The sequence below is a fragment of the Perognathus longimembris genome, chromosome 24 (genome assembly GCF_023159225.1).
Source record: "Perognathus longimembris pacificus isolate PPM17 chromosome 24, ASM2315922v1, whole genome shotgun sequence".
Lineage (NCBI taxonomy): Eukaryota > Metazoa > Chordata > Mammalia > Rodentia > Heteromyidae > Perognathus > Perognathus longimembris.
The window spans coordinates 32,273,426-32,295,850 of record NC_063184.1 but is presented as its reverse complement, the minus strand read 5'-3'; the positions used below and the strand labels follow the sequence as shown (position 1 = coordinate 32,295,850).

At 40.8% G+C, this 22,425-nt stretch overlaps 1 protein-coding gene across 8 annotated transcripts in view; it reads right to left on the bottom strand.

Moving 5' to 3' along the window:
• Nucleotides 1-1,733: 1,733 nt before the first annotated feature.
• Elf2 (E74 like ETS transcription factor 2) overlaps nucleotides 1,734-22,425 on the bottom strand; it is a 69,377-nt gene continuing 48,685 nt past the window's right edge. For 6 of the 8 annotated variants that reach the window (XM_048333793.1, XM_048333792.1, XM_048333791.1 and 3 more), the window contains 6 exons: nucleotides 14,840-14,953; nucleotides 12,782-12,955; nucleotides 7,711-7,797; nucleotides 5,898-6,090; nucleotides 4,587-4,937; nucleotides 1,734-3,481 (listed from right to left, as the gene is read on the bottom strand). In XM_048333793.1, coding sequence (XP_048189750.1) covers nucleotides 2,857-3,481; nucleotides 4,587-4,937; nucleotides 5,898-6,090; nucleotides 7,711-7,797; nucleotides 12,782-12,955; nucleotides 14,840-14,953 — 1,544 coding nt within the window. In that variant the 3' untranslated portion in view covers nucleotides 1,734-2,856. The remainder of the gene's footprint in view (nucleotides 3,482-4,586; nucleotides 4,938-5,897; nucleotides 6,091-7,710; nucleotides 7,798-12,781; nucleotides 12,956-14,839; nucleotides 14,954-22,425) is intronic. The other 2 variants (XM_048333794.1, XM_048333796.1) reach the window with 1 other exon arrangement.

The following is a 22,425-nucleotide window of genomic DNA, read 5'->3' as shown; positions in this document are numbered from 1 at the left end:
TGCCTCCAGTCCAGCATTCTGTTAAGTGGAGATAAAAAAGAACCTCCTAGACTTGCCTTCCCAAGCTGATGGTGAAGCTGGATCCCCCAATGTCTCGGCCTCTACGTAGCGAGGGCGGGATTGAAGGAGTGAGCCCCAGGGCCCAGTAGGTTCCTTTAGTTCTTACAACTCCAAGGAAATAAGCCGCATGGACCAGAAACCTGTCTTAGGAAGCCAAAGAAAAGTAGATGCGTTATTAGGCATGAAGTAAAGCAAAGAAGGGTGTCATGGACAATCAAATGAATTTTTAAAAGTAGACTGAGGTTGCTTAGCCAGGCACAAGGTCCCATGTTCAAGCCCCATGTTTAACCTGGGTTAAACATGGGTTAAAAAACAAAAGTAAGTTACAGTGTGGTCTGGAGCGGCTGGGTACTATTCAGAGAGGGCACACTGAGAAGTTAGTGCCCATCAGTACAATGTCAACACGAATGCTGCCACGTTAAGGCTTTAGCTGTACTTGTTCTTTTAGAACCAGGCAAGAATACAACACAGGACCAAAGTGTTTACTGAAACTTTATAGTCTATAGCTGTCTTCTACATTTAAAAGTCCTTAGCAAGTGTTAGAAAATCTTCCTTCCTTGAGTCTCAGCAGCTCAGTGCTCCAGGAAGCAAAGGATAAATTTTGGGGGCTGGGAATGTGGCTTAGTGGTAAGAGTGCTTGCCTAGCACGCATGAAGCCCTCAGTTTGAGTCCTCAGAAAAAGCCGGAAGTGGTGCTGTGGCTCAAATGGTAGAGTGCTAGCTAGCCTTGAGCAAAAGCTCAGACACAGTGCCCAGGTCCTGAGTTCAAGCCCCAGGACTAGCCAAAAAACGAGTCTCTGCCCCAAAGGAGTATTACCAAAGACAAAACTAAACAAAGACAGATTTTGAAAGCTGGGAGATTTAGGAAATGTCTCTAAAGGTGATGGAATTTGAGACTAACACTCAAATGGTATTAAAAAGAAAAATCAGTGAATTTTTCTTGAGGTGTTTATTTTTAAAATATCATGAAGCATGTTTATGGAAAAATAAGTGATTAGGAAGGAAACTTTTGTAAAAAGTATTTGTCAACCTAAGTCTAGGTAGAAGATCAAATGCACAACTACAGCCCCCAAATAATTACAGTTCATCCAAATTTCTCATAATCTCTTTAACAGAAAACCATTAAAATTTAGAACGTTACGACATAGTTGGAAGTGTGACATTAGGTATTGCATATAAATCCTTCTGATACCTTTTCTTAATCTGTAAAAAGTCTAGGGTATTCATTTTACCCTGAAAGGTCTGACAGAGAAAAAGAAGCATCTCATGTGAAAGGTGTTTGCTCTTGGGCTCTTGCACCTGGCCTCAGTGTTTCATATATGCAAATTCTTTAAGTGTGGCCAACTAAAGTAGTAAATTCATCTTTGCAGAGAGACCATTATAGTTAAATAATAACCAGAAAACAGCAACATGTGGGTATTTACCAATGTTAACAAGATGGCACAGAACAGAAGTAGCTTTTCTTCATGCGGTGCAAGGGAAGAATAGGCCATGTAACTAAAACAGCATCCTCTACACTGGCTTTGGAATTCTGCTAAAAGTATTACCAGACAGACAGCACTGGCCTTGAGCAAAAAAGTCTCAGGGACAGCACCCTGGCCCCAAGTTCAAGCCCCAGGACTGGCCCGCGGCGCGCGCGCGCAGACACACACACAAATCACCAGAGACAAAAACTCAAGATAAATTTCATATCTATATTTCAAAAACCTACTTGAATACACTTTGAAACAAGAGTACAACAAAATAGAATATACTTCAAATGTTGAATATACAAACTATTATAGTTCAAATCTGAACACTGGTACTTTCCCTCTTAAACATCAACTAACAAAGAAAGAAGAAAGAAGGAAAGGCAGAAAAAAGAATGAGAAAGAAAACAAACACCAGGTATTTGGACTACCCGACCAAAATTCATGCTGAGCCTGAACCTCTCCAAGGGGCCGGAGAACTGAAGGTGCCACTGCCTCGGGGTTGAGCGAGGGACACGGCCAGGCGACGGCAAAGGCCAGCGCCAGCGGTTCCTCTGTCCACAAGGAAGAAACTGACAGAATTAACTACCATATAAAATGTTACATGTAAATTCTATAACAATACTGTGCTAGGTACAAGATTTTTAAAATTTTTCTTTTAATAAAAAAGCTTTTACACAAACAAGCCATTAGCTTATTTCAAGAAAAAAAACGAAAATTAGTCTAAGGCCTTTGTTTTAAATCAGCTTAAGCTATATGATATATATATATGCATATATATATATATATATATAAAAATCGCACTAGATCTTTTTTGCTATCCTCTTTCTTAAGCTTTTGGATCCATTCTTCAATTCACATTCTATCATACCTATTATTAGCAGAGTCTTCACATAGCACCAGTTTAAGTGAGTACTGTGCGAACACAGTAATAAATGCTGGTATGCATATGAAATGCATCAAGAATTGCTCTATGTAACAAGGAGATCACCCATCCCAACCCCTCCCACTGAGAACCATACCGCCTCTTACAGGTGTTAGTGTTCCAAGTGTTAGTGTAACTGGACAGTGTAGTGAGCCGCTTGGTCCCTTTCCGTCCTTTTTCTTATTGGCGGGTCCAGCTGTTTCCTACTGTAAGAGGCAGTTTTCTGTCAGCATCTTAATTCCCCACTGAAACATGGGACAGGTAATGACTTCCAGTAAGTCTGATTGTTTTCTTATATGCATTTAAAATGTTTTAAAGTCTTCCCTTGACTTCTCCACGCCCCCCCGGCCACTGTTTCTGTCAGTACTAGCACTAAAATTCACGCTGCACGGCAAAGCTGTGCTCATTTCTCACACGTCACCAGTCCTTCGGTTTTCATAGTCACAGGAAGGGCGATCGCTGAAGGTGTACTGACCACCACTACATGTGTCACTGTCTTATTTCCATCTGCTGGTTTTTCTTCCACCAACTGCAAAGTTTTCACGTCCTGCTCTTGCTTTTTCGCCCCTGCTTCCGATTTCACCTCTGGCCCTTTGATGACAGCACTGATCACTCGAGGAGGAGTCTGGCCAGATGCCTGTTGCGCAGGCACTGAGAGTCGCATGACAGGGGTGCCGTGGGCTATGGAAACGGGGGTAAGTGCTCTCACGGCCAGGGGGGTTCCAACAATGTTAATGCTCCCTGAGCCAGTCAGATTGGACTTGGTCTGTAATTGACACTGCGCAAGCTGTGTAGCTGGGATGGTGATGATTTTGGCAGGCTGCATGGTGATTTTGTCTCCGCTTTCAGCAGAGCTTGGCATCACGGCAGGGATTGTCTGGATGACTACCTTGGACGGGGCTGATGGTGTGGGACTCGTGCTGGTTATTAATGGTGCACCTGCATTAACTGACTGCACTGCCACTGTTGAAATCTTCTGACCCAATGATGTCATGACAACAGGTACTTGCATCGCCACACGAACTGTCCTAGTAGATGAAAAAGAAAACAGCTCATTACAGTTAATGCTGAGTTACAATTTCTCTTGTACAAAAACAGACCCAATAAAAACTAAAATGAAGCCAGGCACCAACCAATGGGATCATACCTGTAATTCTAGCTACTCCATGAAGCTGAGATCTGAGGATTATGATTCAAAGCCAGCCCTGAGACTCTTATCTCCAATTAACTACCAGAAAACCTCAAGTGGAGCTGTGTGTGCTTCAAAGGGGTAGAGCATTAAGGCTTGAGTGAGAAAGCTCAGAGATCACACCCAGGCCCTGAATTCAAGCCCACCACTGACAAATCCAAAACAAAATCTAAAATGCCTACAACTAGTGCTTCCAAACTTGTATAGATGTACAAATAACACGAAACTTACCGTATGAGATACCATGAAGCAAACATTGAAAAGCACACATTAAGCTGGGTGCTGATGCCTCACACCTGTAATCCTAACTACTGAAGAGACTGAAAGCCGGGAATCATGACTTGAAGTCAGCCTGGGCAGAAAATTCCCCTAAGATTCTGATCTCCAATTAACCAGTAATAAGCAGGAAGCTGAAGTGTAGCTCAAGTGGCAGAACACCAGCCTTGAGCCAAAAAGCCAAGTGCGAGCTCAAGCCCCAGTCACAGCAGGTACACATACAAAACACACTGAAGTCTACCTTTAAAACCATAAAAACAGTAGGGCTGGGGATATGGCCTAGTGGCAAGAGTGCTTGCCTCGTATACATGAGGCCCTGGGTTCAATTCCCCAGCACCACATATATGGAAAGCGGCCAGAAGTGGCGCTGTGGCTCAAGTGGCAGAGTGCTAGCCTTGAGTAAAAGAAGCCAGGGACAGTGCTCAGGCCCTGAGTCCAAGCCCCAGGACTGGCCAAAAAAAAAAACAAAAAACCATAAAAACCATCTACTTCAACAGCAAAATATGTAATTAAAAGATGAAGCACTATTCGAAGTCCTGACAACGGTGGATTCTTAAAATGTGAACCAGTACGTATTTAGGGGGGAAAAGGGTACTTCAGCTGTACCAAGGAGCTATTTCAAAAAACAAGAACTCAGCACGCTCTGAGGACTGGCTTGCCACAGTTACCTTGGCGCTGTGGCTGCCGGAGCAGAGGCAGTGGTGGGCGGGGACCTGGATGAAGCGTCGTGCCCGGGAGAAGTGAGGTTCACCACTCGAGCCACACCCTTCTCTGCTCTGGAGCAGTTCATAGAAGATGAGTTTTTCCCACCACGAACGGAACTTGCTGCTTTCAGAAGGCTTTCTGCAGACAGTGACACTCGTTCTAATGACTTCTCATCAGCAGCTGCTGCTAAATCTTCACTGCAGGGTTCACTTTTGTCATCATCTATGACCACTATGTTTTTGGGCATGTCTTTGAACTGATAAACAAGTCTCTGTCCTTCTACCTTTGCAAGAATTCCCCTTTGGTAGTAGTATCTGGAAGGGAAAAAATTACTAAATGAATCCACTGTATTATGCCTCCCCCCCCAAAAAAAATAAAAGCCCACATAGAGCAAATACTAATACATTAACGTCCATGTTTGAGACGAGGAAAGAGTTCTTATTCTTACTACGCGCTGACTGTTGAAAAGGCAATGAAGTTGGAATGGAGTGCCTCAACCTTATGACTTAGGAATATATGCAAGTCAAGTAGCCGGTGTTAATTCTCTTCATTGCTTTGGCTTTTTGACAGTTATGTAAGTCCAGGCCAACCTCCAATTGAAATCCCAAGTGCTGGGATTGTAGGTATGCACCACGACACTCAGCTTATTCCCTTTCTTACAGAAAACAATTTACAAACAGAAGGTTTTACTGAAATCTGTGGAATATGTGAATATGGCCACATGAAACCCAGTGCGCAAACACCTTTACCATGTCCACTACCCTCCAAGTTATGAATCTTTCCAACTGACAAAACGTGAAAGAATTTTTCATATCAAGATGAATCCAGGGCTGGGGATATGGCCTAGTGGTAAGAGTGCCTGCCCTAGGTTCGATTCCCCAGCACCACATATACAGAAAACGGCCAGAAGCGGCGCTGTGGCTCAAGTGGCAGAGTGCTAGCCTTGAGCAGGAAGAAGCCAGGGACAGTGCTCAGGCCCTGAGTCCAAGGCCCAGGACTGGCCAAAAAAAAAAAAAAAAAAAAAGATGAATCCACTTATAACATTTGCAGGAACCAAAACAACAAATAACTTTAAGAACTACTTAATTTGCATTTGATCTTTTTAAGGCATACACAATTTAATAATTTCTCAGGAAAAGTCCCAAGAATCAAAATCACATTTTGTTGTTTTTTTTTTAAAAAGCTCTTTCAATCATGCTGACATGGTAGCCACGCCCCTTTCTCTAGTTACCAGACAATGCACAGAGCCATGGGAGCTGTAGGTGAGCACTGACCTCAAGGCCCGGCCCATCGTCTCGTAGTTCATGTCCGGCTTGTTCTTGTGCTTCCCCCAGAGCTTGGACACAGCCTTCGAGTCCACAAGCTTGAAGATGCCTTTCTCTCTTTGAGTCCACTTAATATACCGAGGACACGTATTTTTATCTTGAAGTAGATCTAAAAGAAACTCCCACAGGTAGGTTGTGTTTCCTTTAAAAACAACCATAGATATGTATCCTTTTAAAATTTATTGACATAATTTAAAAGCAGATCTCTTTGTAACAAAAATCTCATTATACTTATTTGGCTTTTTGGCTTTTGTGCATGTTTCCAGTTAAGATATAATTTAATAAGAGGCCTTGAGTTTAGTAGAAGGTACTGCCACCTTCCAGATTGAGGCAAAGGCAGAGTTCTGCTTAGTACAAAGTTAGCCTGAATTAAATACAATTGTAATTATTTTCACAGATCTGAACTAAGTTAAAGTACTTTGGACCTTTTATTAAAGTTTAAGCCCAAATTCAACTGAAGACTATCGAAAGGTACTGAGTTTTAATACACTTTTCTTTGGTTCCCTAAGGTCAAACACTGAGATCTGTCTTCTGCAGTAGTATAAACTATCCTCCATTCTTGAAGCAATCTTACCATTTTCCTTTGGACTGCTGGTAAATATACATCAGAATAGCAACAAAATGTACAGCCTCTATAAACAGATTTTTCTCTATATTCTTATCTCTTTCTACTTTGTACACAGTAAAGAAAGATAAGTACTATCTTTCAAGAAACTCAGTTAAAGATACTTGCCGGGTGCTTGTGGCCCAGACCTGCAATCCCAGCTACTTAAGAGGCTAAGATCTGAGGACTGAGGTTCAAACTTAGCCCAGGGAAGAAAAGCCTATGAGGTGCTATCTCCAGTTAGCCAGCAAAAAGCCAGAAATAGAGGTATGATCAAGTGGTAGAGAGCCAGAGTAAATGTTATAAAACTCCACCCCACCCCCATCTACATCTAGTGTAAGCTAATAAAAACATTTACACCTGTATATATGTGAACTTCAAGCCAGATGTGGTAGCTTATGCATGTAATTCCAGCTCCAGTCCTGGCAAAGACCTCATCATTATTTTGCAACAGAGGTAACACTGTTTCGATTTTGAATCCAGGTCTGACTAGAATTAACTTTAATCTTCACTTTACAACAATTCAGCTTGCTAGTCTTTGCTAGTACTATACTTTGTGCAGTTTCCAATACAAGTTAAAAGACAAAATCTAAGATATTAGAAATAAAAAATAACCAAAGAGAGACAAGCATATAAAAATATCTGAAGTCTATGTCAAAAGAAGTCACCTTCATCTGTCCCTGGGAAAGTACTCAATGTTAGTGGAACTTTCTGGTCTAACTAAACACTCTCTTTTGTAGGTTCACTGGACTTGAAGAAAGCACAGGATGGGAAGAGCTTGCTGCAGTTTTTATTTTCACTGAGGATATACATAATCCAGCAAAAACCTAAGTTTTGACCCATGACAAACTTTTAGACTACAAAATTAAATGTGGCCTCAATTCTCATAAGGATTCAAAACATGTTAAACAACTATGCCTCAGAACACCAATCTTACTTATTAACTCATTGGCTTTCTGTGTGGATGTCACTAGATACACGGCCTGCTCCTCTGCCCCCGCTCACCACAGTCCAGCTGCAGCTAGACTGAAACGACCCTCGGACACATTCCGATCACGCTCCCTACCTGCACTTGCAAGCGACATCATTTTCTTACAAATATAAGAATGCCACCTGATTGGAAAATATAATTCCATATCCAAAATAACCTTCAGTTACCTTTTCCTTCTCTGGGTTTCTTCTTGATTCCTAACTCAGGAGACCCATTGGGAATTGGTGATTGCTGGGTCTTTGGTTTGCGGCCAACTGAAAAAGATATTGAAAACAAAACAGAACAAAATATCAGCACTCTGATCGCACATTACTCATTAAAGCAGACAATAATATGTGGACTAAAATACTCAGCATATATTTAAAAAAAAAAAAACGGATCCTAAAAGGAGCCAACGCTTGTGCAAACTTAAATAAGGCAGTTCTAAATCCCAATGTACGTGGTAAGTCAGTTACTACTAACCTTAGGTACATGGCCAGAGCCTTAGTTTACTAACATTGCATTAGTACACTAGGAACAAATCCTATTAGAAAGTTTCTGTAGTATGGCAGAGTTAGAAACAGCTTTACCTATTTATTGAGGATTAGCTAACCTGTGAAGCCCTTTCAGCCCACATGAATAAAAAACATTAAACAGTACTGCTCTAAGCTAGTTAACTCAGAATTCAAGTGTTTAAATGTCCCCACCTTAATATGTAAGGGTGAAAAAGAAGCCTTCGGGCTGGGAATATGGCCTAGTGGCAAGAGTGCTTGCCTCGTATACATGAGGCCCTGGGTTCGATTCCTCAGCACCATATATACAGAAAATGGCCAGAAATGGCGCTGTGGCTCAAGTGGCAGAGTGCTAGCCTTGAGCAAAAAGGAAGCCAGGGACAGTGCTCAGGCCCTGAGTCCAAGGCCCAGGACTGGCAAAAAAAAAAAAAAAGCAGCCTTCCAAGCAGTTACATGTCTCATAAATGCACTGTGCACTAAGGCGGGCTTACGTCTGAGCAAGTTAGATGGATGAACACTGGCAGACCAAGGAAGCCTCACCAAAGAAGTGGGAGTGCCAAGCGTATCACATTCTCAGACTGACTCTATTATAACTGACTTGGGGATTATCTCATGTGTCCTCCATCAAAACCTCACTTTAAAATTTTTACTTTTTGTTTTTGTTAGGCTCTCACTATGTAATAACCCAGACTAGCCTTACGCGTGGCAAGTAGATGATGCTTGGCGCTAAATTCTTGATCTTCCTACCTCCGCCTTTAGAGTGCTGGAATGGTGGAATCACAGGCACGAGCCACCACATTCACTAAAATGTCCCAAGTTTTTATTACAAAATATCTAACCAAGGATCCATTCTGCTACTTCTGATCAGTAAAAGTCTGCTTTGGCAAAAATTAAAGCTTCAAGTTTACTGGTTTCCTTGTTAAAACTGACCTTAATTTCTCAACTTAAATATTTACACGTAGGATATGTATGAAATAAGTCAGTAACAAAATTAACATCATCACCATCTCCTAATAATTCAAGGTCAAGGGCCCAACAGCCAAATGTTTAAAAAAAGGAAGAAGAGCTAGGTTAGCACGGTGGTAGCTGCGTGTAGTAGGGCACAGGAGGCTGAGGTGAAAGGATGATGCGCTCATTAGCTTAAACTCAGCACACCAACAGGGTGAGACTCCGTATTTGAAAAAAGACAGTATGAGAGTACAAAAGGCTATCCTAAAGCCTCCTCGTTTTCTTAGAAAACAGCCGTTCTCTTTTTCTTTTTAATTAAATTTTATTGACAAGATGATGTACAGAGGGGGTACAGTTACATAATAAGGTAGTGAGTACATTTCTTGTCATATTTGTTACACCCTCCCTCATTTTTCTTTCCCTTCCCTAGTTCAGATAAGCATGTATATAATATCCAATGTACCAAAATCATATACAGTGACCACGGGGGTACGTCACAGGAAATTCACCTAGTACATAAAACCTAATGACAATGATAAAATCCTCCTGTTTCCATCTCTTGGAGTTTACCTTGCTTAGCCTCATCCTTTATAATCATATGTACGTAGCTGTTGAGCTATTGTGATCCTCTGATAGGTCTATCCTAGACCTTTTTACGCTTATTCAGTAGTTGTTTGGTTTTAGAGACATAATGTAAATGACCAAAATATGTGGAAAAACCATTTGAAAAGAAGTTTGTTGCTTTACAGACATGATCTCTACTGTTTCCCCACCACCACCAACAACCACATATCAGGGAGACCATGCGCCTTTGTTCTCTGTGCTCTGGACTTGTCTCGCTCAACATTATTTGTTCAAGATCTGACCATTTCCCTGCAAATGCCATTGTTTTATTAAACATGGATGTGCAGGTGTCTTTATGGTATCCTTGATCCTGTTATTCAGGATAGATTGCCTAGCAGTGGAGTCATAGGGTATGTCTGGGTATGTCTATGCTGAGTTTTGGGGGTTTCTTTTGTTGTTGTTGTTTTTGGGTTTTTTTTGTTGCCAGTCCTGGGGCTTGAACTCGGGGCCTGAGCACTGTCCCTGGCTTCCTTTTGCTCAAGGCTAGCACTCTACCACTTGAACCACAGTGCCACTTCTGGCCTTTTCTATTTATGTGGTGCTAAGGAATCGAACCCAGGCCTTCATGTATACGAGGCGAACATTTGACCACTAGGCTATATTCCCAGCCCTATGCTGAGTTTTTTGAGGAACCTCCATACTGTTCTCCAGAGTGGCTGTACTAGTTTGCACTCCCACCAACAGTGGAGAAGGGTTCCTCTTTCTCCGCATCCCCTCCAGCATTTGTAGTTGCCTGAGTTCAGAGTATAGGCCATTCTAACTGGAGTGCGGTGGTATCTCAGGGTTATTTTTATTTGCATTTCCTTTACTGCCAGGAATTTTGAACATTTCCTCATATGTTTCTTTGCCATAGAAAACAGCTTTTCTTGAAAAATTCATACATTTTTCCTTGGTAGAAAAGAGGGTTCTGTAGTCACATAGACTTAAAATACTGAATGCTAGCCAGGCACTGGGGGCTTACACCTGGAATCTTAGCTACTCAGGAGGCAGAGATCTGAGGAGTACAGTTGGAAGCCACCCCAAGGCAGCAAAGTCCCTGAGACTCTTATCTCTAACTAAGTACCAAAAGCCTGAAGTAAAGTTGTAACTTAAGTGGGTAGAATAACTCTGGAGCACTCAAGCTCCAAGTTCAAGCTCCATGACCAAGACCAGAATAGAAGTACTGAGCGCTATCTTAACCTGAAGAGTCACAACCCACCCACATCAGGACATTAAAGGTTAGGGAAATAAAGGAGCAGGGGAGCAGGGCTTCTGGAGCCCTGGCAGGTAGGCCCTGGGGCAGGAGTGAACAGCCCTGACGGCAGTGGATGGCAGCCACAGCCCTTTTTCAATGCTGCTCCCGTGCCCACTGTTGCCAACACCTGTAGAGGACAGTCCAGACCCCAATGTTAGCTACCTGGAGTTGCAGACGGGGCTCAGTGAGCACAAAGCATTAGAAAATGAGTCTCAGTCACCGTCTCCCGCCTCCCCCCACCAAAAAAAGGCAAAGCCAGAAAAAACCAAATGTTACTCTGTCCATAACCAACAACCTAACCAAAATCATGTTCAAGATGAAAGCTGGGGCTACGCAGCGGTAACTCACACGGATAACCCTAGCTTCTCAAGAAGCTGAGATGAGACCAGGAAGGTGGCTCAGTGGCGGAGTGCTTGCCTAGCATGCATGAAGCCCTGGGTTCAATTCCACAGTACCACATAAACAGAAAAAGTGAGTGCTAGCTTTTGAGCAAAAGAAGCTCAGGGACAGTGCAGTGCCCAGGCCCTGAATTCAAGCCCCAGGACTGCCCCCCCCCCAAAAAAAAAAGAAAGAGAGAGAGAGACTGAGATGTGAAGATGGAAGTTCAAAAAAGTTAGCGCAAGCAGATAAATAAAAACACTTATCACCAACCAGTAACAAGCCAGAACTGGAGTTGTGGCCTTGAGTGGGGGAAAATAAAGCTAAGGGAGAGCCCAAGGACTTGAATTCAAGCTCCAATATTTTTTATGTAGTAACTAGCCATTTACACTTCTTTTCAAAACTGTCCAGTTTATTTAATCCCATTTATTAACTGTATTATACTTATACTTTTGGTGCTTAATTTTTTAAGTTCTTTATGACAAAGATTTCAATAGAAAATAAGTAAATAAGACTATGTATCTCTTTGTTTTCAAACCTTTACAACAGGAAACCACATATAATCCCTGTGTGTATTTATATGGAAGAAGGCATGCTGTCCTCCTTTCACTTTTTATTTTTAATGGTGCAGAAACTGAACAGGGACTTACACAATGCCAGGCAAGCCCTGTACCACTGAGCTACACTCGCGGATGCCTTTTGATGGTTTTCTCTTTAAAATGTGATTAAAGAGATGGTAATGACAGTGGAACTAATGGACTGTAATGGACTCACACCTGTAATCTTGGCTACTCAGAAAGCTGAGATCAGGTGTCACATAGAAGCTAGATGTCACTACTGGCATTCTGAGAGGGGAAGAGGTTTGTTTTGTTTTGTTTTTGCCAGTCTGGACTCAGGGCCTGAGCACTGTCCCTGGCTTCTTTTTGCTCAAGGCTAGCACTCTACCATTTGAGCCACAGCACCACTTCTGGCTTTTCTGTTGATGGGGTGCTGAGGAATGGAACCCAGGGCTTCATGCATGCTAAGCCACATTCCCAGCCCAGAGGGGATCTAAGACTATGATAGAGAATAAAATTTGTTCCAAGTAGCCAAGGTGGCTTTGAAGCCTGTGATCCCAGCTCTCAGGAAGCTGAGGCACAAAGAGAGTTCAGAGCCAGCTAAGGTCTAGGCCACCCCTACACCTACATACATGAAACTCAAGTCACATAAAACAAAATAAAACAGTTTTAAGAGTTACCAACTACATAAGTGTAGTTCAGAAATTGGGAGGAAGAGTGTAACAAATGTGTACGGGCTCTCTTAGTCTACTACATGATCAGTATCTGTTCCAAAAGGGTCATTTTTAGGGAAGAAACTGCAGGGCTTAAATACAATCTTCTTTAAACAGTATTAATATATTAATACACTAAATAAAAACACCTTAATCTGTTGTTTCTTGGAGACTAGCTAACATCAATGTTACAGCTATAGCACATTATTTCCTATGTCCCTTGATGGGGGAAAAAGAAAAGACATCCAAAAAGCATGTGTGTGCCTTCTGAGGAATTTATGAGTATACTCCACCTTTTTTCTTTTTCATTGGTTCATGGCTGTCTGGCGACGTGGGAATAGGAGAGGTATCCATTGGCTCAGACTCTTCGGTTGATACCTCCACTACAGTCTCTGTAATGACATCTGGCCTCATAGCAGCATGCATAAATTCTGGAGTTGATACACAAGGAGGAACAAACACTTCCACTATAAAAAAAAGTTGAAAAATTAACACTTCCCACCCCATTCATGTTTCTTATGTGGCTAGTTCAATATTTAGAAGACACAAGGCTTACCATGTATTAGTTAATCAGGCTAAGAACTTAATACTAAAAAAAAAACTAACTTGTAATACTAAAAGAACTGAATATGGTCTAAAGTATACAAGAAAACAGTTAATAAAGAAAACCATCCTAGCTGGGCATCAGTGGCCCTCACTAGTAATCCTAACTACTCAAGAGATGAAGATCCAAGGGTCATGGTTCAAAGCCAGCCAGGGCAGAAAAGCCCAGGGTATTTTCCTCCAATTAACCCCCAAAAAGCCAAAAGTGGAACTGTGGCTCAAATGGTAGAACACTACCTTTGAGTAACAAGAGCTCAGAAGCAGTACCTAGGCCCAGGTTCAAGCCCTAGGGTAGGCAAAAGAAAATCATCTTGAAGACCATGAGCATTTCCCCTGCCCTTCATACTGTCAAAGTGGATTGTAGGAAAACTAAATTGACAGTTGGAAAAACATTTTGAATGATTTTCCACATAGGTATCATTATTATTTCAGTTGGTAACAGATGTACATGATACAAAATGCAACGATTCATAAATATCTATTCAACAAAAAGTATGAACCTTTAGCTAATTTTCAAGTATGAAAAAAATCCTTCAAAATTACCTTGCATTGAACCTTGTAGAGCTGTTTTCTTTGTTTTGTTTTTTGCCAGTCCTGGGGCTTGAACTCAGGGCCTAAGCACTGTCCCTGGCTTCTTTATGCTCAAGGCTAGCTCTGCCACTTGAGCCACAACACCACTTCCAGCTTTTTCTATATATGTGGTGCTGAGGAATCGAACCCAAGGCTTCATGTATACGAGGTGAGTACTTTACCACTAGGCCAAATTCCCAGCCCCAAACTGTTTTCTTTGAATTGGGTGAAAGAATGCCCACAGTTCTGATTTTTTTTACTGTTATTGTTAAGAAGTTATACAAAGGGGTTTACAATTTCAAGTGAATAAAGTAGTAAATGCAAAACTGCTAACATGTACACTTCATAATACTGTTCCCTTGGGCTTCCTTCTAACATGTATGGGTCATCAGGACATGACATCTCTACTTCAAATTAGATAGTTAACATACACTAACATTACTAACAACAAGGCCATAATTTTTGTTCATAGTTCTGAATAATACATGGAATTCCTACTCCAATTTGATTTTTCTTGGCACTTATTATAAATTCATATATAGAAAGGCCAACCAACAGAGAAAGAAAACTACAATTAGTATAAATTAACTATCAAAGACAGTCAAAAAAGGAACCAGACAAAAGAATAACCCACAGGCTAAAAGGAGCATGAAGTGACTGGCTTATTATGCCCCTTCCTGACCACCATAGATGGTTCGCAAAGTTGCTGCCTAATCACCACTGAACAGTAAACAGAAAGTGGTTAAGGAAGCAAAGCCCCAGCCTGCCCTACTTTTAAGGACTGCAAACACAAGTTACCCAAAACTAAGGAAAAAGGACAGCACAAGTAGCTATTTAATAAGAATGTGTATGCCTATAATGGGTACTTCTGTATCATTTATTATAAAATTAAATATTTACAATACTTACAGTTGTGACAAGACCTTATCAAATCAAGATTAATATATAACAAACTCATAAGCAGAAGACCCTTGAGAACTCCAACAGTAACATTCTTGCACTAAGGAAAAAAGGTATTCTATTCCCTAGAAGCTGAAGCAGGAGGATCCTAAATTCTAGGCCAGCCTGAGCTACAGAGGAGTTTCAGGCCAGCTTAGGCTGAATTGCATGACCCTGTCTTAAACAAAATAAAAAATGTATTCACCCCAATATGAAGTAAGAATGGACAGTTCACATACCAGGACTTCTTGAATCTCTCAAGCAGGTAGGAGATTCCATATGAAGCAGTGCTTCAGCAGCTTCAATTGTCTTATCTGTACAGTGTGCATTACTGCTGTGGACGGATGCTTCCACTGGGGAGAAAATAATTTCTACTCAATTAAAAATGAATGAAGCACATACTATAACAAACAACACATTACAGAAATATAAATTAGCTTTCATGAGAATAACTCTACATAAGCCCTAACATCACTCTAATATTTACTGAAATTACTTAAAATTTACTAAAATAACTTAACCATTTTTTAAAATGATTGTTGAATTAAAAAAATAACCAATGAACCAAGCGTAGTGGTATACTCCTGTAATCTGGCACTGGGAGGACTAACGCTGGAGGATTCAGTTTGAGACTGGTCTAGCCTATCTACAGAAGCCCTCTAACAAAATAAAACATAGTGAAGCTAATTAGAAATTAATGATAAGTTTCTACATCACATCCAAAGGAAAAATAAAGACCCTTGAAATTCAAACTCTGTAACAATTTTAGGCCAAAACTAACTAGGGCAGGGGGCAAGGAAGAGGATGGTTGTAGATTAACAACCCTGGAAGTATATATTTTGCTGTATTACCACTAAGTAAATAGGGATCATGAAATGTCTAGCAGAATTAGGCAGAAATACTTATTTCTAAGTTAACGTATTAAATAGCTCAATTCTTACAGGCTCTTCTTGGATAACGCAGGGCATTAGCAGCAGAATTCACAAAACAACCTTGGTGTTGTCAGAACCTCATTAGCCTTTTGGGGGTTGGTTTTACCTAAACTGTTTTTAACTGAATATTTTTCATTCCATTCGGCCTTTGATAATTCAGCTGCCATCCTATCTTTCTTTTTACATTTCCTTTCTTCTTTGCTAGAAGTGCAATTGATAGTAAAGCATGCAAGCAGTAGTTTGTGCTTTCAGGTCCAACAGCTTAGTTTCTAGTCTCTGCCACTTAAGATAAACCTCTTTCACAAAACAGAATCATTAATAATACTTACCTCAAATTAGCTGTGGAAAATAAAGTAGTGAATCCCATAAAAAAATTATTAGCATAATGCTTGGCATAAAAAAAGAACTCTGTAAATGAAGACTTCCTTATCCCACATTCTATCTGCTACAGTTCCTAATGAAGATTTTTTTTTCGGGGGGGGGGGGGGAGGGGGCCTCTGCAGAGGGTAGGACCCAGGGCCTCAAACTGGCCAAGCAAGTGCTCTACTCCAGCCATTCACTGTCCATAATGGTAAGGCACACAAATTTTATTTTATATACTTAGGATAACCCACTGACCCTACAGAAAAATTGGTAAGTCAAAAAACATACTGATTATTGCAATGATGCATCAAATTTGCATTGTAACTTAAATTACTGAATAACTATTTCAGAAACTCTACCTCATAAATATGTAAATTTCTAATTTAATAGATTCTTCTCAAGATGGCCCCTTAAGGAATTACAAGTAAATGTTTATAAAATCATACTACAAATTTACAAGTTGCGCTGAATCTCCTAACATTGATCTTTGAATTGGGGAAAAATACTGTCCACCTAAGTCTTAAAATTCCCCAAATGTGAAGGCTTCTGCCTTCACACTAGTCCTGTGGAGAGCACTTAGAACTCCAGGGGCCGCTTTACCACCTGCTGCGCGTCGTCCACACTCTTAACCAAGGTACTAGTCTCTCCAGTTGCTCTTTCCATTTATGGAAATCTGCTCAAAGCAAGCTGGTTCCAGACAGGCAGCCAAACCTCTAAGTAAATCTATCTTTAGGTGACCCTGCTTACTCTTATCTGCAGCTCCACTGAAGCTTCAGAAATCAGCCCTTCTGGCTCTTAGTACTGAGTAAAATGTATTAGCACCACCCTCAAGCCTCATTTTCAAAGTGCCTCCCTACAGGCAGATGCAGATGGAAAGCCGTCTGTCTCAGGCCCTCTAAGTTTAAGATTTAACCTAAGAACCATTCTCTTTAAAGTCAGCTTGGTGTTGCAATCTAGTTGCTGTCTTAGGTGCTATTAATAAACCATACTGGATAAAGCAATTCCTTACATAACTGTATTAAGATATAGCCTAGCAACTCTACTACAAAAAGTTCCATGTATTCAATAAATATGCAGAAATAAAACTTGACCAGATTTTTAAATATTTAAGTTAAAAACAAAATTAAACCTGCCCAATTACATAGTAAGGATCCTAGATCCTTCAGTAGTTTGAAGTGTATATTCAAGAGCATGACTTTGTTAGTACAAATTAAGTGTATTTTTTCTAATCTCAACTTTCCCTCCCCCCTCAAACTCAACATTATATCCTCTAAATATTTTATTTATATTTTCTCATGCCTTAAAATTAGGATGAGAAAATGTCTACAAATCTCTGATGAATTACCTACTAAAGATCTACTATGAATGCAATCAATGGGTGGTTGCTGAGTATTAGGCCCTGTGCTACAAATCTGAGACACAAGCCTGAGTGGACGCTGACTCCCGAGAGGGGGGAGACACAGGACTGGAGGGAGGAGGGTGAGCCACTGCGAGTCGGGGAGACACAGGACTGGAGGGAGGAGGGTGAGCCACTGCAGTCATTAGAGTCAATGTGCACTATGTAAAAAATAAACTATGTAACTTCTGGGGGGATGGAGCAGGAAAGATGGGGACAAAAGAAGGGGTGACACTGAACAAGAAGCATGGTACTCATAACCTAACTTATGGAACTGTAAGTCCTTTGTACAACCACTTAATGACAGTAATAGTATTTCTTAAAGAATACAGAGAGCATCAAAAAATTAAGTGGAAGGTGTAAAGTAAGCTAACTCATATGTATGAGAGCAGTGATTTCTTTACTTTTTGTGATGACTGTACTTCTATGAGTTGCCATTTTTATTTACCAAATCTATGCTAAGCATAAATAAAAATCTCAGGTCACTTTTTCAATAATGCAACAATGACAGTTTCCAAGAATACCAATTTTGTAAAAGTAAATAGTATCTCCTTATCCTTTTATTTTAACATAAGCAGAATTGAGGAAGGAGGATGTTATAGTGAGAACACAGGGCCTTCTTTTCTACTACCTGAGCTACGACCCAACCCAACAAGTAACTTTCAATAATGGAAATTTTTCTTCCAAAGGGGCTCAAAGTGGTAGAGCACTAGCCTTGAGCAAAAAAGCCTCAGGACAGCACCCAGGCCAAGTTCAAGCCCCATGATCAACAACAAAGATGGACAGACGGAAGGAAGCAAACAATTTAAAGCCAGGCACTGGCGGTTCATGCCTGTAATCCTAGCTACTCAGGAGGCTGAGATCTGAGTACTGTGGTTTGATGCCAATTGGGGAAGGAAAGTCCTTGAGACTCTATCTACAATTAACCACCAGAAAACTGGAAGTGGCGCTGTGGCTCAAAGTGGTAGAGAGGTAGACTTGAGCACAAAAAAGCTCAGGGACAGTGTCCAGGCCCTGAGTTCAAGCCCCATGAATGACAAAAAAAAAAATATATATATATATATATATATATATAATTTTCAAAATTTTCCAAACTATTGTTTAACAAATCAAACAAAATTTTGAAACTGCACATTCTAAAATGTAAACAACCTAACTGCTGTACAATCAAAGTAGTTGGAAAAGTAAAATCCATTCCCCTTAAAATTTGATGAACAAGTACTCAATGTAGACTTGTATATGAAAAAGGTTTGTGGTGGTGTTTGTGTTGTTTTTGCCGGTCCTAGGGCTTGAACTCAGGGCCTGAGCACTGGCCTTGAGCCTCTGTGCTCACGGCTAGCACTCTACCACTGAGCCCCAAAATACCACTTCCGGCTTTTCCTGCTTATGTGGTGCTGCGCTCAGTGGTACTACTAAGCCACAGTCCAAGTCGATGAAAAAGGTTCTTTTGGTGCCGATCCTGGGGTTTACACTCAGGAACCTGGGTGCTCAAGGCTCTCTACCACTTGAGCCACAGTTCCACTTCCAGCTTTTTTGGCAGATACAAGTGTTAATAACTTTCTGTCTAGGGTGGCTCTGAAACACAATTCTCAGATCTCAGCTGCCTGAGGAGCCACCAGTCCCCAGCTTTGTGTATAAAAATCTGTAACAGGAATAAATGAGCAACTTACTTTAGAAAAAGAAACCAGCGTCAAGCAGTTAGTTGGCACTGCTAGTCAATCAATGCTCCTTGAAATAGGGAATGCTCAAGAAATTCTACAAACTATTTTTAATCGCAGCTGGGGGCTGCCTCCTAACCTCCACTATGTAGGTGGGTAGGACGCGGCCCAGCTTGAATAAAGTCTTGCCTTGCTATTGCAAAAAAAAAAAAAAAAAAGAAATTCTACAAACTATTTTAATTTTAATCATAGGACCAAAGATAGGATTTGCTTATATCTTCATTTACTATTGGTAAAAAATATGCTTGTTCCATTTCTATCTTTCTCATCAACTAGTGTTTGTATGGTAGACTATTCCTGATTCACTTAACAGCTGTTACGAAATACCAAACTTGGTAATTAAGTCTGACAAGAGGCATACCTCTCAGCTTTGCCTAAGAGAAGGCTGGCAACAGATCTAGTCCTTAACCATGTTCTCAAATCAAAAATAAAATTTAGTAGCAACTGAAAACGATGGAGGGGGGAATGAGGAAAATATTTCAGTAGGTGATACACCAGACACCAAGATTACAAGTTCACCATTCAATCTGAACACCCATTTCCTTCAGTTTATCCTCTAGTGATGAGCCTCCAGACTACAGCAGAAATAACAAATAATACTAATGAACAACAAAAATTTAGGTCTGGGGTACTCTTATCTTCTCCCTTGATCTTCAATTAATACAGCTGTATTTTAAAGTGTAAAATGGAAAAACAAAAAAAAATATTTCCTAAATCAATAAACTTCACAAAGTGTTATATTTCTCAATAGATATTTTTAAGTGCAAAAGTAAAACAAACACCTTTTCTTTAACTAGTATGCAAATTTTGTAAAAAAAAAAATACCTTGATTCAGGAAGCTGATCTGAAGATTGTGGTTCAAAGCTAGCCCATGCAGAAGAGTCCATGACTCTTATCTCCGATTAACTACCAAAAAATCTGGAAATGGAGCTCTGGCTCAGGAGGTAGAATGCTGGTCTTGAGCAGACAGCACCCAGACCCTGTGTGCAAGCCCCTTGACCAACCAACAAAAACAAACAAACAAGAAAGTAGATGAACTAGCTTACCTAGCTCCTCTTTTATTTGGAATGTTGGAATACCATGATTTAGCCTCTAAAAAACTCAGTGTGAGCAGGACGCTGGAGGCTCACAGCTGGAATCCTAGCTACTCAGGAAGCTGAGTTCTGAGGATCATGGTTCGAAGCCAGCTGGGACAGGAGAGTCTGAGACTCTTATCTCCAATTAAACACCAAAAAAGCATGAGTGGAAGGAAGTGTAGTTCAAGTTGTGTACTACTAGCCTTGAGTAAAAAAAAGCCCAGGGACAGTATCCAGGCCCCGAGTTCAAGTCTCAGGACCAGCACATGCAACACACACAGACACAAAGTCTGTATACTTAAAACATAATCAAGCAGTCGAGTGCCAGTGACTCTCACCACCTATCAGCCTAGCTTCTGAGAAGGCCAAAATCTGAGGACTGCTGCTCAAAGCCAGTCCAGCAGAAAAAGCCAAAGAACACACTTACCTCCAACTAAACAGCAAACGGCTGAAGTAGCAGTGTGACTAAAGTGGTAAGCACCAAGTTCAAGTCCCATTACCAGCACTCACACACACAAAGGGGGAAAACAAGCAATGCCTTAATACTGTATTATGAAATTAGTTATCCTTAAGATGTTCCCAGAGCCTGTGAAAGACTCTGGACTTCCAGGGTCCCTAGAGTTTGGTGTTTGAGAATTAAGAGCTGTAATTTACCATCAAATGTGATAATTGGTCGGACGCAGGTGGCTCATACCTGTAATCCTAGCTATGTAGGAGGCTGCGATCTGAGGATGGCAGTTCAAAGCCAGCCAAGGTAGAAAACTCCCCTCCCTCCTCAATTCCTTGAGACTTTTATCTCCAATTAACCACTCAAAAACCCGAAGTGGCGCTGTGGCTCACGTGGTACAGTGCTAGCCTTAAGCACAAATTGGCTCAGAGATAGTGCCCAGGTCCCAAGTTCAAGCCCTACAACTGATTTTTTAAAAAAGGAATAATTACAAAGTTATTTAAGTTTTAGCTACTTAATATAAACATCAGTATGTAGATGACAAACTATATGATTACATTCTTAAAGTGCAATACTTGTCTACTGACATGTAAGGGATTTTTTTTTTTTCTTTTTGCCAGTCCTGGGCCTTGGACTCAGGGCCTGAGCACTGTCCCTGGCTTCTTTTTCTCAAGGTTAGCACTCTGCCACTTGAGCCACAGTGCCACTTCTGGCCATTTTCTGTTTATGTGGTGCTGAGGAATTGAACCCAGGTCCTCATGTATACAAGGCAAGCAATCTTGCCACAAGGCCATATATATCCCCAGCCCCTGTAAGGGAATTTTTAATTAAACTCAGGGCCTTGTGCATCTTCCCAGCCCTTCAGGATTTTTTCTAAGCTTTTGTAAATTTTTCTTTGTGTTTTTTCAAACAGTATCTCTATATAGTCTAGGATGGCCTGGAACTCACATTCCAGCTGAGATGTGATGTATGTACCACCACACATGACTTCTTTGAATCTTTGAGCATTTAAACTTTACATGAGAAATTATTTTAAACAAAATGTCAACAACATCCTGCTACTTGCTCTTCTCTACCAACCAAATTTGCTTCTAAATAAAAGTGTTCTATGTTGGAATTATGCTGATTGATGTTTTTACCCTGGTATAACTTTCTCACTCATTTGTATGTGTGTGTATATGTGTGTGCGCCAGTACTAGGGCTTGAACTCAGGCCCTTACACTCTCACTCAGCTTTTTCTCTTCTGACTGGCACTCTACCACTTCACAGCCACTCTTCTCATCCAGCTTATTTGTTGATTAACTAGAGACAGTCTCTCCAAATCTTCTGCCTGCGCCGCCTCAGAACCAGGAACCTTAAAGTTCAGCCTTCTGAGTACTTAGGATACAAGCACTAGCCACCAGCACTTAGCTTTGCAACTCAAAATTTTATGCGAACCTTAGAATTAATGCTGCAATGAACTCTGAGGGGTCATTTCTTCAATACATTTTCAAATAAAAATTCTTTCCAATATTGAGATAAAACCCAGGGCTTCACATATCCAAGACAAGGGTTCTACTAAGCTATCACCAGTTTGTTTTTGTTTTTTTATTTGTTTTTGCCAGTCCTGGAGTTGGGGGCCTGTGCACGGTCCCTGAGCTTCTTTTTGCTCTACCACTGGAGCCACAGCGCCACTTCTGGCTTTGTTTATGTGGTGCTAAGGAATGGAACCCAGGGCTTCAAGGCATGCTAGGCAAGCACTCTACCACTAAGACACATTCCCAGCTCGCTATCACAAGTTTTATAGAATAGAAAACTAATTATCATTCCTCTATTTTTATTTGAACACATTTCCTATTTTTTCACTAATTTCCTATTTCTCACCGCTTTTTGTTGTTGCTGCTGTTGTTCAA